The 12,712-nt window shown below is 38.0% G+C and overlaps 2 protein-coding genes across 5 annotated transcripts in view; one reads left to right on the plus strand and one right to left on the minus strand.

Annotated features, from left to right (window-relative positions):
• psmc5 (proteasome 26S subunit, ATPase 5) overlaps window positions 1–966 on the plus strand; it is a 6,080-nt gene extending 5,114 nt beyond the window's left edge. Inside the window, exons 9-12 of the mRNA XM_014013944.1 lie at window positions 300–398; window positions 478–588; window positions 666–752; window positions 826–966. Of these exons, the coding sequence (XP_013869398.1) occupies window positions 300–398; window positions 478–588; window positions 666–752; window positions 826–879 (351 nt within the window). The 3' untranslated portion in view covers window positions 880–966. The remainder of the gene's footprint in view (window positions 1–299; window positions 399–477; window positions 589–665; window positions 753–825) is intronic.
• A 36-nt stretch (window positions 967–1,002) lies between these two features.
• The window catches only part of LOC106521383 (MAGUK p55 subfamily member 3), a 20,528-nt gene continuing 8,818 nt past the window's right edge, over window positions 1,003–12,712 (minus strand). Inside the window, exons 4-20 of one of the 4 annotated variants that reach the window (XM_014013925.1) lie at window positions 12,450–12,527; window positions 12,232–12,312; window positions 11,708–11,845; window positions 10,476–10,557; window positions 9,734–9,819; window positions 9,554–9,628; window positions 8,279–8,475; window positions 8,135–8,199; window positions 7,728–7,745; window positions 7,429–7,470; window positions 3,805–3,870; window positions 3,344–3,496; window positions 3,171–3,251; window positions 2,936–3,029; window positions 2,676–2,784; window positions 1,676–1,795; window positions 1,003–1,524 (exon numbers count right to left, since the gene is read on the minus strand). In XM_014013925.1, coding sequence (XP_013869379.1) covers window positions 1,345–1,524; window positions 1,676–1,795; window positions 2,676–2,784; window positions 2,936–3,029; window positions 3,171–3,251; window positions 3,344–3,496; window positions 3,805–3,870; window positions 7,429–7,470; window positions 7,728–7,745; window positions 8,135–8,199; window positions 8,279–8,475; window positions 9,554–9,628; window positions 9,734–9,819; window positions 10,476–10,557; window positions 11,708–11,845; window positions 12,232–12,312; window positions 12,450–12,527 — 1,665 coding nt within the window. In that variant the 3' untranslated portion in view covers window positions 1,003–1,344. Of the gene's footprint in view, window positions 1,525–1,675; window positions 1,796–2,675; window positions 2,785–2,935; window positions 3,053–3,170; window positions 3,252–3,343; window positions 3,497–3,804; window positions 3,871–7,428; window positions 7,471–7,727; window positions 7,746–8,134; window positions 8,200–8,278; window positions 8,476–9,553; window positions 9,629–9,733; window positions 9,820–10,475; window positions 10,558–11,707; window positions 11,846–12,231; window positions 12,313–12,449; window positions 12,528–12,712 lie in introns of those variants that run through there. The other 3 variants (XM_014013926.1, XM_014013927.1, XR_001310663.1) reach the window with 3 other exon arrangements.

The raw sequence follows: 12,712 nt of genomic DNA on the forward strand, positions 1-12,712 counted from the left end.
CTCAATAACAAGTCTGTATTTTGTTGTCCCATACATGTCAACCTCTTCGGACGTTTACCTGTATAAAAAAAACCTCATAAATTTTGGAAAAAATCCATACAACTCGCACGCAGGGGCGGAGCAAATAAATCTAAGTTTACCATAGTACCTGACACTGTCAAACTTGTTTTTAGGGGTTCAAATAGGGGTGGGTGCGCTTCAACTCGCCTAGGGCACCAAAATGGCTAGAGCCAGCACTGATTAAATATGTAGTACCATACAAATGCAGTTTGTTTGTTACAACTTTATTCTGTCTGAAGGTCATCATGGCCACCAACCGCATTGACATATTGGACTCCGCTTTGCTCAGGCCAGGAAGGATTGACAGGAAGATCGAGTTCCCCCCTCCTAACGAAGAGGTAGTTAAAGTACTTCACATTAACACATTATTTAGTGTGATTATCTTTTTGAACATCKGTACATTTCTGCTGTTAACAGGCCCGTCTGGACATCCTGAAGATCCACTCCAGAAAGATGAACCTGACGCGTGGCATTAACCTGAGGAAGATTGCAGAGCTCATGCCGGGAGCCTCTGGTGCTGAGGTTAAGGTGAGAATTAGCCTTTGATAATTAGAACATGGATGTTAAATCAAAGTGCTTCTAATTAACGTCATACTGTGTTGCAGGGGGTTTGCACAGAGGCAGGGATGTACGCTCTGAGAGAACGGAGAGTTCACGTCACTCAAGAGGACTTTGAGATGGCTGTGGCCAAGGTTAGTTCAACAAATTTGATTAATTTAGTCTTTCCTGGTACTTTCCCTCTAAAACCTTCATTCTGTTCATCAGGTGATGCAGAAAGACAGCGAGAAGAACATGTCTATCAAGAAGCTGTGGAAGTAAAACAGCCCAGCTACATGTGTATATTTTCCTTTGTTTAAGCTTTGTAATTGTTACATAAGTCCATAAATAAATGGTTTCCCCAATAAACACATTCTGATTATTTAACCAGTCAGGTAGCAGCAGTCGGTCTCCAGCAGGTCAGATTTATTTGTTCATTTTACAATGAAACCTTGGAGATTCAACACATTCCATATGGCACTTCACAACACAGGTCTCACAGAAGTGATCAGAACAGCTTCAGAAACTTGCATGCATGTGAAAGCTGTCGTACTACCACTGCAATATGAAAATCTACAGCATCTGTGAGTGCTGTACTTCTGTTTTGCTACAACAGTCTGAAAACACGACAACGATGACACCACTTGGCCACACGTGTGGAATAGTTACATCATGGCAGTAAACACTTGACAGCTCCACAGGTTGCACAGTGGTCCRTTTGGTTCCTGKAACAGGAAGTTCAGTCAACTAGCGCCTCACCCAGCACACAGGCACCCACTGCAACTCCATCTGCACCCGCTCCAGAACGTTCTGAAGCTCTGCTAAGGCACTCAGTGGGTCCTCTTTCACCAAGACATAGTCCACCCAGTGGCCGAAGCACTCGTCCATCCTGTCCGCTGACTGCATCATTTCCTGAAGATCGTCTTCCTAACRAGTTTAGTGAGGGAGAGATTCACTGCTAAACAACCCATTCATTTATACAACTATACACACTTAAAGCACACCAATGATTTGTATTTTACCATTGTGTACTGAACTTATGTATTTGATTAAACAGAAAATACATTTGGTCACTCACCGTGACCCCTGCACTCAGTGAGGAAGAGGAGCCGAAGGGTTTTCTTTGGCTGTCAAACATGCGAGGTCTCACAAAAATGACAAATGGTTTGAACTCAGCTGTTCGTAGCGTCTTCAGAGCCTGGAGGTTGTAGAAATATTTGACAACATGAGTATATTAGGCAATGTAATATTTATACATCAAATTAACTTTGAAACAAATGTAACATAGGTCATATTTAAGGAAGTAGAAACTCAAGTCCTAACAAATTTACAGTTAAAACTCCAAATAATTAGAAAATTTTAACTTCCTGTTACAAATTGGAAGCCTTGTTAGTCCTGATGGTTGATTTATGTGGGTCTAAGGACACAAGACTGAAGAAAAGATCAGTTAGATTTACTAGTTAACTATTGGATAAGGAGTTATTTTATTTTTTTATCTCTTCCTTCCAGTCAGACAACAAAAATCAGTAGGAAAAAATCTAAAAGTAATTACTCCAGTATTGTGACTAATTTGCTCACAATCCATGAAACTTTGTGTCACAAAGTTGTGTTTGTGACACAAAGTAATTATTCCAGTATTGTGACTAATTTGCTCACAATCCATGAAACTTTGTGTCACAAACACAACTTTGAACCTTATTTTTGTCCCTTTGGGCTTGTTTTGGCTGATTTATTTATTTATTTTTTACTTGTTTTCTGGTACAAAATAGATTTTGAGGAGAAATGGTGAATCTCACCTATTGCACAAAAATATGTGTTCTAAACAATTCAACACACTTAGCAAAAGAAAAATCTTATAAATATGACTTTCCAGGTGAAAATAATGAATGAAAATCAAATGTCTATGAACTGATGAAGWAGTAACTTATTTATACTTTAATTTCTTTATCCTGCTGATGTARGTGAATAAACGGCATCTCAGATGGTTATCAACGTTTCCTCTAGATGTCAGTAATTGTTACACTTTGAATTTTTGGTATAATTTGCTGGTTGTGTTGCATATCAGACATAATACTTACCTCTGGTTGAACGTCCACTAAGCAGACCTTGTTCTGATTCAAAACTCTGTGGATGGACTCTAAACTGGTGCCGTACAGATTCTCTTTATACTCCCCAAATTCAATAAACCTGCAGAAATAGCAACAGGATTTATAATAAGCAAACTTTACTGGCTAAAAATAAAATATAAAAGCTTCAATGGATATTTTTGCATTCCTTGTGGAATCAAAGTTAAATAATATTTGGGTATAGTAAACACACAAAAACAACTGATACTGACTTGTCGTTCTGAATATCAGCCTCAAACGCTGCTCTGCTGATGAAGTGGTATTCCACTCCTTCTCTCTCATGACTCTTCCTGGCTCGGGTGGTGTCTTTACAGCACGTTTGAAACAACCAGCAGGAACACAAAGATCAAAGTAAAACACATCCAGAGTTACATTACAATCTACGAAYATAAGACAAACAAAACATTCTCCCTTCTGCTTTTAGCGTAGTTAGAAAAATTAACTTACGAGGCACGGCCAAACCGTATCGTCGAGGATTCTCAGCGATCACTTTCTGTTTCAACTCAGTGACTCGAGCTCCTAATGAACCTGAAACATCAGGATTACCAGAAAGATGAGTTATCCAGCCAGCTGTAACCTCAAACAACTCTTCTGAAACGTGTGTGTGTGCGTGTGCCAACCTATTAGTACTATAAGGCGGGGCCTCTCACCAGGCCGTGGCAAATATTGTGTGACTTCTTCATAAATCAGAAAGTCTGTTTGATTGGCATCTGGAGTTTGTGCTTCAGAACCCTGACGATCTTTCCTGAGGCGGAAACTCCTGCGCAGGCTGGCTGTACAGAAAGGACGAGACCTTTCAAACCATGATAATGCACATTTCTCACACTAATCTATTCAGAAAGCTTTAAAACTGCAATAAAACCTGTGATTGTTCTTAATTATTTTAACTTTTATTTAAAAAAAAAACAATACTGTGTTTGTTGCATAATTATATAAATCACTTTGCCGCTACAGAACCCTGAACTAAAGAAACAGATCAGCTCAGACTTTTCACTGTAGCCAATTAAAATTCAGAATCTTGTGCCAAACATCACACAGAACACACACAGTAAACAACACCATTAGGAACCAGTAAGAGTACCTGAGTAAAAATCCCATGAGAAAGCATGGCCACAGAAGGCAGGGGCTGCCTTACTCTTGGGAGAAACTACATTCATATTAGACCATTTTATTCCACACCTTTTAATCATTAATACAACAAGAGTTCAGAAGCCATGCATACTTGTCTGCACTTCAGACGCAAGCAGCTGAAATTCTGCATGAATTGTTTGTTAGCCAAAAACAATAAGAAGCTATGAGAGGCCACAGAGACACAGAGAGAAGCTGGTGGCTRCAGCAGATGGTTGAACCAAAACTCCTGCTGTGTTACAAGCTGTTAGCTTGAGCCCTGATAGGCTACAGGAAAGAAGTCTGTTCAATAGCTGCCTCCCAAAAAAAGAAGAAAAAAAAAAACACCAATTTGATTTTATAAAAGTCAACTTCACTTGTATCTAAACATTTTGAGATGGAAAACTAAACACTTAGGTCAGTGTATCTTTTGGTCATTGGATTTGCATTTTGGAAACTGGTATTAAAAAACAAGAAACGAGTGGTTATTTGATTTTTGCTGTAAAATATAAGAATTAAAATACAAAGTGTTTCTCATTCTTTGTGTCAAAAAGAGATGAACAAATTTTTTTTAAATGACTTGAGTTTCATTTTCTGTTTCAGATAGTAAAAAAGAAAATTACTTTAAAACAGAAATGAAAAAAAGCCTCATTTGTTTTATATTCCACGACAGGTCATACCAAATTACTGTATCACTAAAATATTTGTTTCACCACCAGAAGGGATGCTCGCAATATCAAAGATATTCAATAAAAATCCCATTACAAGTAAAATGCATTGAAACTGACTTCGGTATCGAATATATTTGACAAGTATTTATTTAGTATCAGATCAATATTAAAGTCGTAGCACCGCCCACCCCTTGCTGAAAGCAACACTCAGAGGATGCAAACTGACAGAAAAAAGCACAGATTTTGTCAAAACTCAGGAGGAAAAAAATCTTTCTGCTTACAGAACAACAACTGTACAACACACTAATAGAATGAAAGTTGTCTTATTTTGCTTTTTATTGAGAGAAATGGAGGTTAAGTGGAGGCAGTAGCCAACATGTATTCAATAAAAGGGACTTATTTGGCCAAAAGCCACAAAAAGTATCTCTGCAAAACCTTTGGTCACAGAGCGACAGTCATCATACAACTCAGTTATGGACAAACACGTCTGTTTTAGCTTTTTATTCACAGAAAATTGTGTTTTATTATGCAGACCCAAGCGCCCCTTCTGGTTAGGGAATAGATAGTCGTAAAATAACAAACAAGCCTTTTTTTTTTTCGTTTCTGTTTTAAAGTTATTTTCTTTTTTGCTCTCTGAAACAGAAAATGAAACTCAAGTCATTTTAAAAATTTTGTTCATCCCTTTTTGACATTATGAGAAATGCTTTGGATTTTAATTTTAATTTCAGTATTTTAAAACAAAAATCAAATAGCCACTCGTTTCTTGTTTTTTAATACCCGTTTCGAAATTGAAAATCCAATAACCAAAGCATACACTGGCCCACTTGCATTACCCTACATTTAAATAAGGTTTTCTTTTAAAGCCTATTTACCTAAGAGCCGTTCAACGCTTTTAAACAAGTTGACCAATTTTYCAGTATCTACAACTAAAATTTGTGCATAAATCAACAATCTCATTCACAAAAGATTATTCTCGTTTCAATCATTTTAAAATCTTTCAAAAATATGAGATGGAAAGGAAGTAAAAATTAAACTAAGTGTGGATCCTGTACATAAATGAGAGCTCTGGTAGAACGAGGAGGTTCTATAGAACAGCTGGAGGGAGTCGAAATCATGTGACTGATTTCCTGTACAAGCTACGATGCTACAAAGTAGAAAAAGTAAGAGTCTAGATTTACAATTACTGTACATGAAAAAGCTGATGTAGGAATCCTATAAACYATCAATAATAACATTAACAAAATTATTATTAATATTTTAGAGTGTATAGCAGCTATCTAATGTATATAAAACTGTCAGAAAGCTGTGCCTTTTATGGATTATGGATTTACCAACAGAAGAGAAACAGGAAAATGCCTCATTTCACAAGTAAACAGATTTTATCTAATGAGCTTCAGCTCTGGTCAGATCACATTGGAGGTAAATAACACAAGTTTAAAATCAAAATAAGCTTATACAGCTGATGTAATCTCTGTTAATTATTGAACTGGTTAGCAGATATGAGCTTCTGTAGTTTTATTGTTATACAAAGTGTAACACTCAGCTAAGTCATGCTACGATTTAGCACAAGTTATTAAAATTACAAGATGGTTTTGCCTATAATTTATGTAATATTTACACAGTGTAAAATAATATTATGTATTTAACTATTATTAGGTTTCTGTTAGACAAACCTGACCTGTTGAGAAGATGGTTAGCCAATAACCAGTGGTTTCTGACAGGTTTATATTTATTAGATAGCTGATATACACTCAAAATATTAATAATAATTTTGTTAATGTTATTATTGATGTTTATAGGATTCCTACATCAGCTTTTTTTCCTCCTCCACGTTTGCTAACAGTGATAGGTCTGGGCTCACTCTAGTGATATTCAAGTCTACAGGTGGAAATGACTGAAGTCCATATAAATTTAATCCCATTTTAAGTTTGTTAAAGACACTAATGAGGTTTTTAAAAAATGTCCACAAACATTCTAAAAAACACTTGGGGACTAATACTTGTTTAATCTTAGCAACAAATTAGTAGCATTGCTTCTATTGACCCCACACTTTGTTTCATGACCCACTGTGGGGTCCTGATCGACAACGGTGACCAATAATTTGTAGACTAAATCAGGCATTTTCTGTCCCAATACCAAAATTTGGACCATTTTTAAAGGTTCATATTTWAAAATGGTAAATGCACAAGTGTAAAGTGGGCCAAGGTTGTACGGTTTTTTAAGATAAATGCCAAGGTTGATATAGGAACACCACTGGAATTGAACAAATTCARCCAGTAAATTTACACTGTTATACAGACCCAAATGTATTTGCTCTAAACCAGGGGTGGGCATCGAGGGCCGCAGCCCTGCATGTTTTACTTGTTACTCTGCTCCAACACACCTGATTTGAATGAATGGTTGATTAACAGGATTCTGCAGAACTTGGAAGAGGTCATTCACTGACTGAATCAGCTGTGTTGGAGCAGGGGAAAAAAGGAAAACATGCAGGGCTGCAGCCCTCCAGGACCAGGATCGCCCACCTCTGCTTTAAACTGATTCATGTTCAACTTTCCAYGCTTTCAAAGCAACCTCGGCATTCTCGGTTAACCTGTGACCTGGAACAGTTAGGCTCCACTAGTTGAAACTAACTAATGGAACTAAGTAAACTAAAGTAAAAACAAATGCAAAGTGGTCCAAACAGAAAGATAAAACGGACTCTAGCTTCACATAACTCCAAGTTTCACAAAAAAATAAAAAATAAAAAATCAAGCTGATTTATGAGTTTTTTTCCAGTGGATAAAACCAACATCACAGAACAAAGCTGTTGGTTTTAACATCATAAAAATAATCTGCAGCCTCTCAAGGAAAGTATGAGTTAAACACACAGCCTGAGCAAACATGATGTGACAGTGATCAACACAGAGACAGAGTTTGTGCTTCCTCACCTACGTCCTTTCCATTCAGAGCACTYTTACTGTCGCAGTCCTCTGTGGGACAACAAGCAGGGAGAGAAGAAAAGGTAAGAGAAGACAGGAGATGGCGGCGGGACTCTGATGCAGGAACACACAGCAGGGGGAGTGGAGTGACAGTGAGGAGGGGTGGGATAGAACTGCAATTGTAAAATCAAAAAAGAAAAATCAACAAAATTTACAAAAGTAAGTCAAATTATGGAAAGACCAGTGAGTGGAATCAGAATGGACTATAGTCAGTTCTGAGAATGAGACATGAGGGTCCATTTACGTACCTCTCTCAGTCCGATCATCTAAAGTCAGCAGTGTGAGAGTAACACAAAACTCTTTTTAAWATGTGTCACATCTACAACTTTAAAGCTTCAGTCTTTTCTGCATGTACCGTTTATGTTGAAGTGTACATGTATTTGATATGTTTATCAAAAAAACTGATTTCAGAAACACTTTGAGCTCAGCCAGTTTCAGGGTTTATCTGGATTCTAACAGGGATCAACTTTGTTTCACCTTTAAACTGTATCCTTTTTTTTTTGCCCAAGATTAAACTCATCTCTTTTTATAATCTCTACTTTCCGTGCCCTTAGATAAATTGGTTTTGAGTAGTTTTGTGATCTAATATTCTTGTTTATATGKGGTTGTAGGTCATATGAGACCATTTGTGTGCTGTAGGTTAAATAAAACTTACATGTAGGAGCTTTGGAGGGGACAGGAGAAGGGCAGGAACCCATTTTCATTCTGTATCTCAGGCGTCTGGAAGGAAAACAACAACTAATGTCATTTTGATAAAAGGCTTTAAATCCCTTCATGGTTTCGTAAGAATAAACCTTACCTCTCCTGAAACTGTGTGGAGGGGATGAGGGCAGCACGCAGGTTGCAGTCACCCACCCTCTTGGCCTGCCACCAGGTGCTGTCCTCCTGGCTCACCACCTGAAGGATGTCTCCCCTCTTAAAAGGAAGTCCAGCTTCTTGGCACGGCGTAGCTTTGTCCTCAAAAGGTGTGTAGTCAAATAGAGCTCGCAGGTAAACCTTTAGAGAGGAGAAATAATCAGAATCTTTTATCTGAACAAACTGGATTGTTTTAATGTAAAAACAACTCTGATGGTTTTATATTACTGATCCTTTATCAAGCCAGTTTTAATCTTCTGTTTAATCTCTTTGCTCTAGTCCTTCTCTACATAAAGACTGTCTAACATTGTTAATGTTGCCAGGGAAATAGCTGACACACAGTAGCACTCTCGTTGTGCAGAAAGTCTGGTCAATATTCTCCTGCTTCTTTTAAAGGAAGGACAGAGATGCTCCCTAAATGCTTTGTTGTTCCATGTGCAAGCAAACTCCATCACTCCTAAGTGTTCAATCTATCAACACTTGGGAGCTTTTCTACTGTTTAAAACTAAAAGTTTTAATATATTCTAAAGTCCTCTTATTTTAACGCACATTTTATACTTAATTTTTGGCACAATAATTACAATCAATTTTCCCTCTCTGAAGAAAAAAACTGAACTTGCAATCAAGAGAACTTAAAAGACTAGAATTATGAAAATACAGACATGTCCTGCAAAAGCCCAGAATATCATAATATGCAACAACAACCTATTTTAAACACTTGTGTTTGTCACAAACAGATAGTTCTAGACCTTTTATGCCTCAGGGCTCACAGTTGTTCTTTCACAACAGTGAAACTGCTTTTCAGTTCGAGCAGCAGGGATGTGGAACTCTTTACCAGTTATTGTTTGAGATTGTACAACTTTACATTTGAAATTTAATGCAGAGAAATGGTTGAAGGATCATCAGGTGTGTGGTCATTTTGCTGTGTAATCTGTAAATGTATTGTTGATCCGATATTTTAGGCATTTTTATTGAATTGCATTTTAAAGATTGTGTTGTGGTCTACTAACGAATGTTTTAACTTGTCATCTCTTTGCCTCTGTCCATGGACCAACAGATGAAAATTAGCTTGAAGCTGTTTCTGGTCTGTACAATAAATGTATTGTGCAATGTCCCAGTTAAATTTTAAAATGAAGATGCAGGAGGTGATACAGTCATCACTTTTTATCTGAGTTATCGCTTCTTGTAATTAAAACTAATTGAACTCTTTTGCTCTCACCCTGCTCTCCTTCAGTTTGTCGTCTTCTGCAACAGCTGGGATGATTTTCAGTGTGATGGAGCCTTGAGACTGAGACTGATGAGAAAAACAAAAACAAAAGAACAGCATGTTTATATATACCATCAGTAACTCCARTCATGCAGAAATATAACTTAACCTGGCAAGTTATTTTCTTCTTACCAGAATCTGACTAATCTCCTCAGGTCTTTTGTGAGTTATCAGGTTCCCGTTAACCTCTCGAAGCTCATCTCCCACATGCACCAGACCTGAACGCAACACAAGCAGAGGAAGACCAGTCAACTGGCCAATGTTTGCCACTGTATTTACTTTAGGAATATAAAGTCTAAAAGGGCAATTGTGTTTTGTTTGAATAAAATATAAAGACACAAATTTGACATTTAAAAAAAATTGGCGTATATCAGCCATCAGCTGCTGTTATTGCTAAAAACACRTGTCTGCCGTAGAAGAACAAACATTGGTCAACTTCTAGACACAAGCAACTAGACCAAAACAAGCTTGCATGTGTGTGTGAATGATGAGTATTTTTTATAAATTTGGCAATGAGACAAAAAATTAATAACTTTCTACTGGCAACAAGTCAACAAAATCTCCAGGGAAACAGCCAGTCATTTGTAATATCAAAATATGCTATTTTGCAGCAGTAATCCAAAGGATTTGATGTCGGATGACAGTTTGGGGGGGGGGCAGTTTAATCTCCTCACTTCTCTGTCCGTGTAGCAGCTTGGATAAGATGGATGTCTGGCATATAAAAGAATGATTATTGCACTTTGTGTCTATAGTGGGTTTAGGAATATTTACATATGCCCCCCYTTGCAGAAGATGTAATCTTCTATGTTCATTTTTTTACCCACTAGCCTAAAAAGGACTGAACTGAATACAATAATATAGAGCAAACACTCACCACTGCGGTCAGCTGCCCCTCCCCTCATAATTCTGGCCACAATCACAGCTCCTGTGGTCTCATCTCTMCGAATAGTTGCTCCCTGTTGAATACAGAGATGCAGCAATAAAGCAGATTTTCAAACACATATATGATTTTCAGCTCAGTGAGCTGAGACAGACCTTAAATAGTCTAGTCAAAGCTGCTGTGTGTGTACTATAGTGATGTTTATTTGCATAAATCAATAGTTTCAATGAAAGTTAATGTCGAAATTAGAGCTGGGCGGTTTACTGGTTCGTACCAAAAACCTGTTTTTATTTTTGTTATATGACTTTTCTGAATACCGACTCAGCGGTTTAAATAGCCTGAACAAGTTCGGAACATCATGTTGTGCCTGCCAGTGAACTGTTTCACGAGGGACACTTTTCCTCRCAGCACCGCTATGCACATTAGCTACAGTAGCTAATGTTATTGTTGGAGCAGCCTTCTCAATAACTGGCAGCAGGTGGCGATTCCGCTGCTTATATTGACAGATGTTTAAAAAAAAAATTTCTCCCGTTTTCACCATCGCTGAATGTTGTTTACACCTCTTCAGGGACGTGCACAGATAGAAGATTTAATGCACGATGTAAATATATGCAGACGTTAATGTGTTTCTGTTGTGAGAAGCCCGAGAGAAGTGGTTTTTGTATCGGGGTTGAGTTGACTGGTGCACGGAGACTCAGTTGTTCTGTTAAGCTTTATTAAATAATATAAAGCAATAGACCCCATAATGATTTTTGCTCAACCCTCCCTCTTCATGACCGTACTAAAAAAAAAAACCACTATCAAATATCGTGAAAAACAATATAAATATAATTGTTGAAAATACTGTGAAATAAAATCTCTATCATACCAACCAGCACTAGTCAAAATGTTACAGTAACAGAAGCTGATATGTAGGACTCAATATTTCTCCAAAGGTTGTGCTTTTACAGGCTGTTCAGACCTACACTGCATATATCCATTTATTTCCAATTTAGTGATCTGAAATCAGCAAAGATCACACTTYGCAAATAAAACGTGTACCTCAAAACATTTTTGTGGCTGAATGTCAATTGCCCACTCTTAATGCAGAAACACAGCTATGTCACACAGAGGGCTGTCAGTGAGCCACAAACAGAACGTCATCTCTTCTCCTGGTGTTTATGTGAAAACTACAATTCATTCAGACACGTGAGAAAGAACAGTCAGAGTTTCCTAGCAACTCTCACCAGCGGCTCCTTGTTCTTAACCAGGCGGACAATCTTCACAGACTCTTCCTCAAAGTCATCGTCTAAATCCTCTGGCAGAGGCGGAAGCACCGGGTCAAACTTCTTCTGGGCCACAATGTCATGAGCTGACAGCACTGCCTGCATGAGGCAAACAGAAACACTAATACTTAAAMATACCAAAGCCTGACCAACAAGACACAACAAGGTAGAAAAAAAWACATAAAGAAAATCCATACAGAGTGTATGTTTTTTCAGTCATTCTTTCCTCCAAGAAAACCTTTCATCTGAACAAAATCCCTTGATCAGAGTAAAGCTGACAGTCTTTACTGCATGCAGGAGATGGAAGAGGGGAGAAACAGCGCTGATCCTGGGGTTATATAATCAACAATCAACTTGGAGGAAAATTAGAGCAGCTCAGAGAGGTTTTACCATCCAGAAGATCAAATAACAGCTAAAATATTACATTTAGCTACAGAAAAGAACAAGGTAACTAAAGACAGACACTGTTCAACATTTGTTTGTACCTTGAGATGAGGAGTGCTCAGCAGGAGGAGGAGTTCTCGCTCATCTTCCTGAAGCGGCCCGTTCTGAAGTTCTTCTGCCAGCTGATAGGCCAACACGAAAGTAACCATCATATTTCTTATTTTAGGGTCCATATGTTGCATTAAAATGATTCTCAGAAAATGAGCTCAGCTCAGCAGGATTTAACGTACGAGTGGAAATGAAACCCGGTTGCACTTACATCTTCTGCCAGACAGGAGGCGCTGTGTAGGACTGGAGTGGGGCTGTACTTCTCATACTGCTTCAGCTTCTCATGGATCTGACATGTTCAACAAATTAACACCAAACAGAAACATGTGGATAAACAACTTACAGCATCAGTACCTTACTGAACTGAGACAAAGGCAGAGTGTGTAAAGGATGAAAACAAATAAGCTTTGTGGGCTGGGGTGTGTGTGTGTGTGTGTGTGTGTGTGTGTGTGTGTGTGTGTGTGTGTGTGTGTG

Source organism: Austrofundulus limnaeus, unplaced genomic scaffold, assembly GCF_001266775.1.
Source record: "Austrofundulus limnaeus strain Quisiro unplaced genomic scaffold, Austrofundulus_limnaeus-1.0 Scaffold108, whole genome shotgun sequence".
Taxonomy (NCBI): Eukaryota; Metazoa; Chordata; class Actinopteri; order Cyprinodontiformes; family Rivulidae; genus Austrofundulus; species Austrofundulus limnaeus.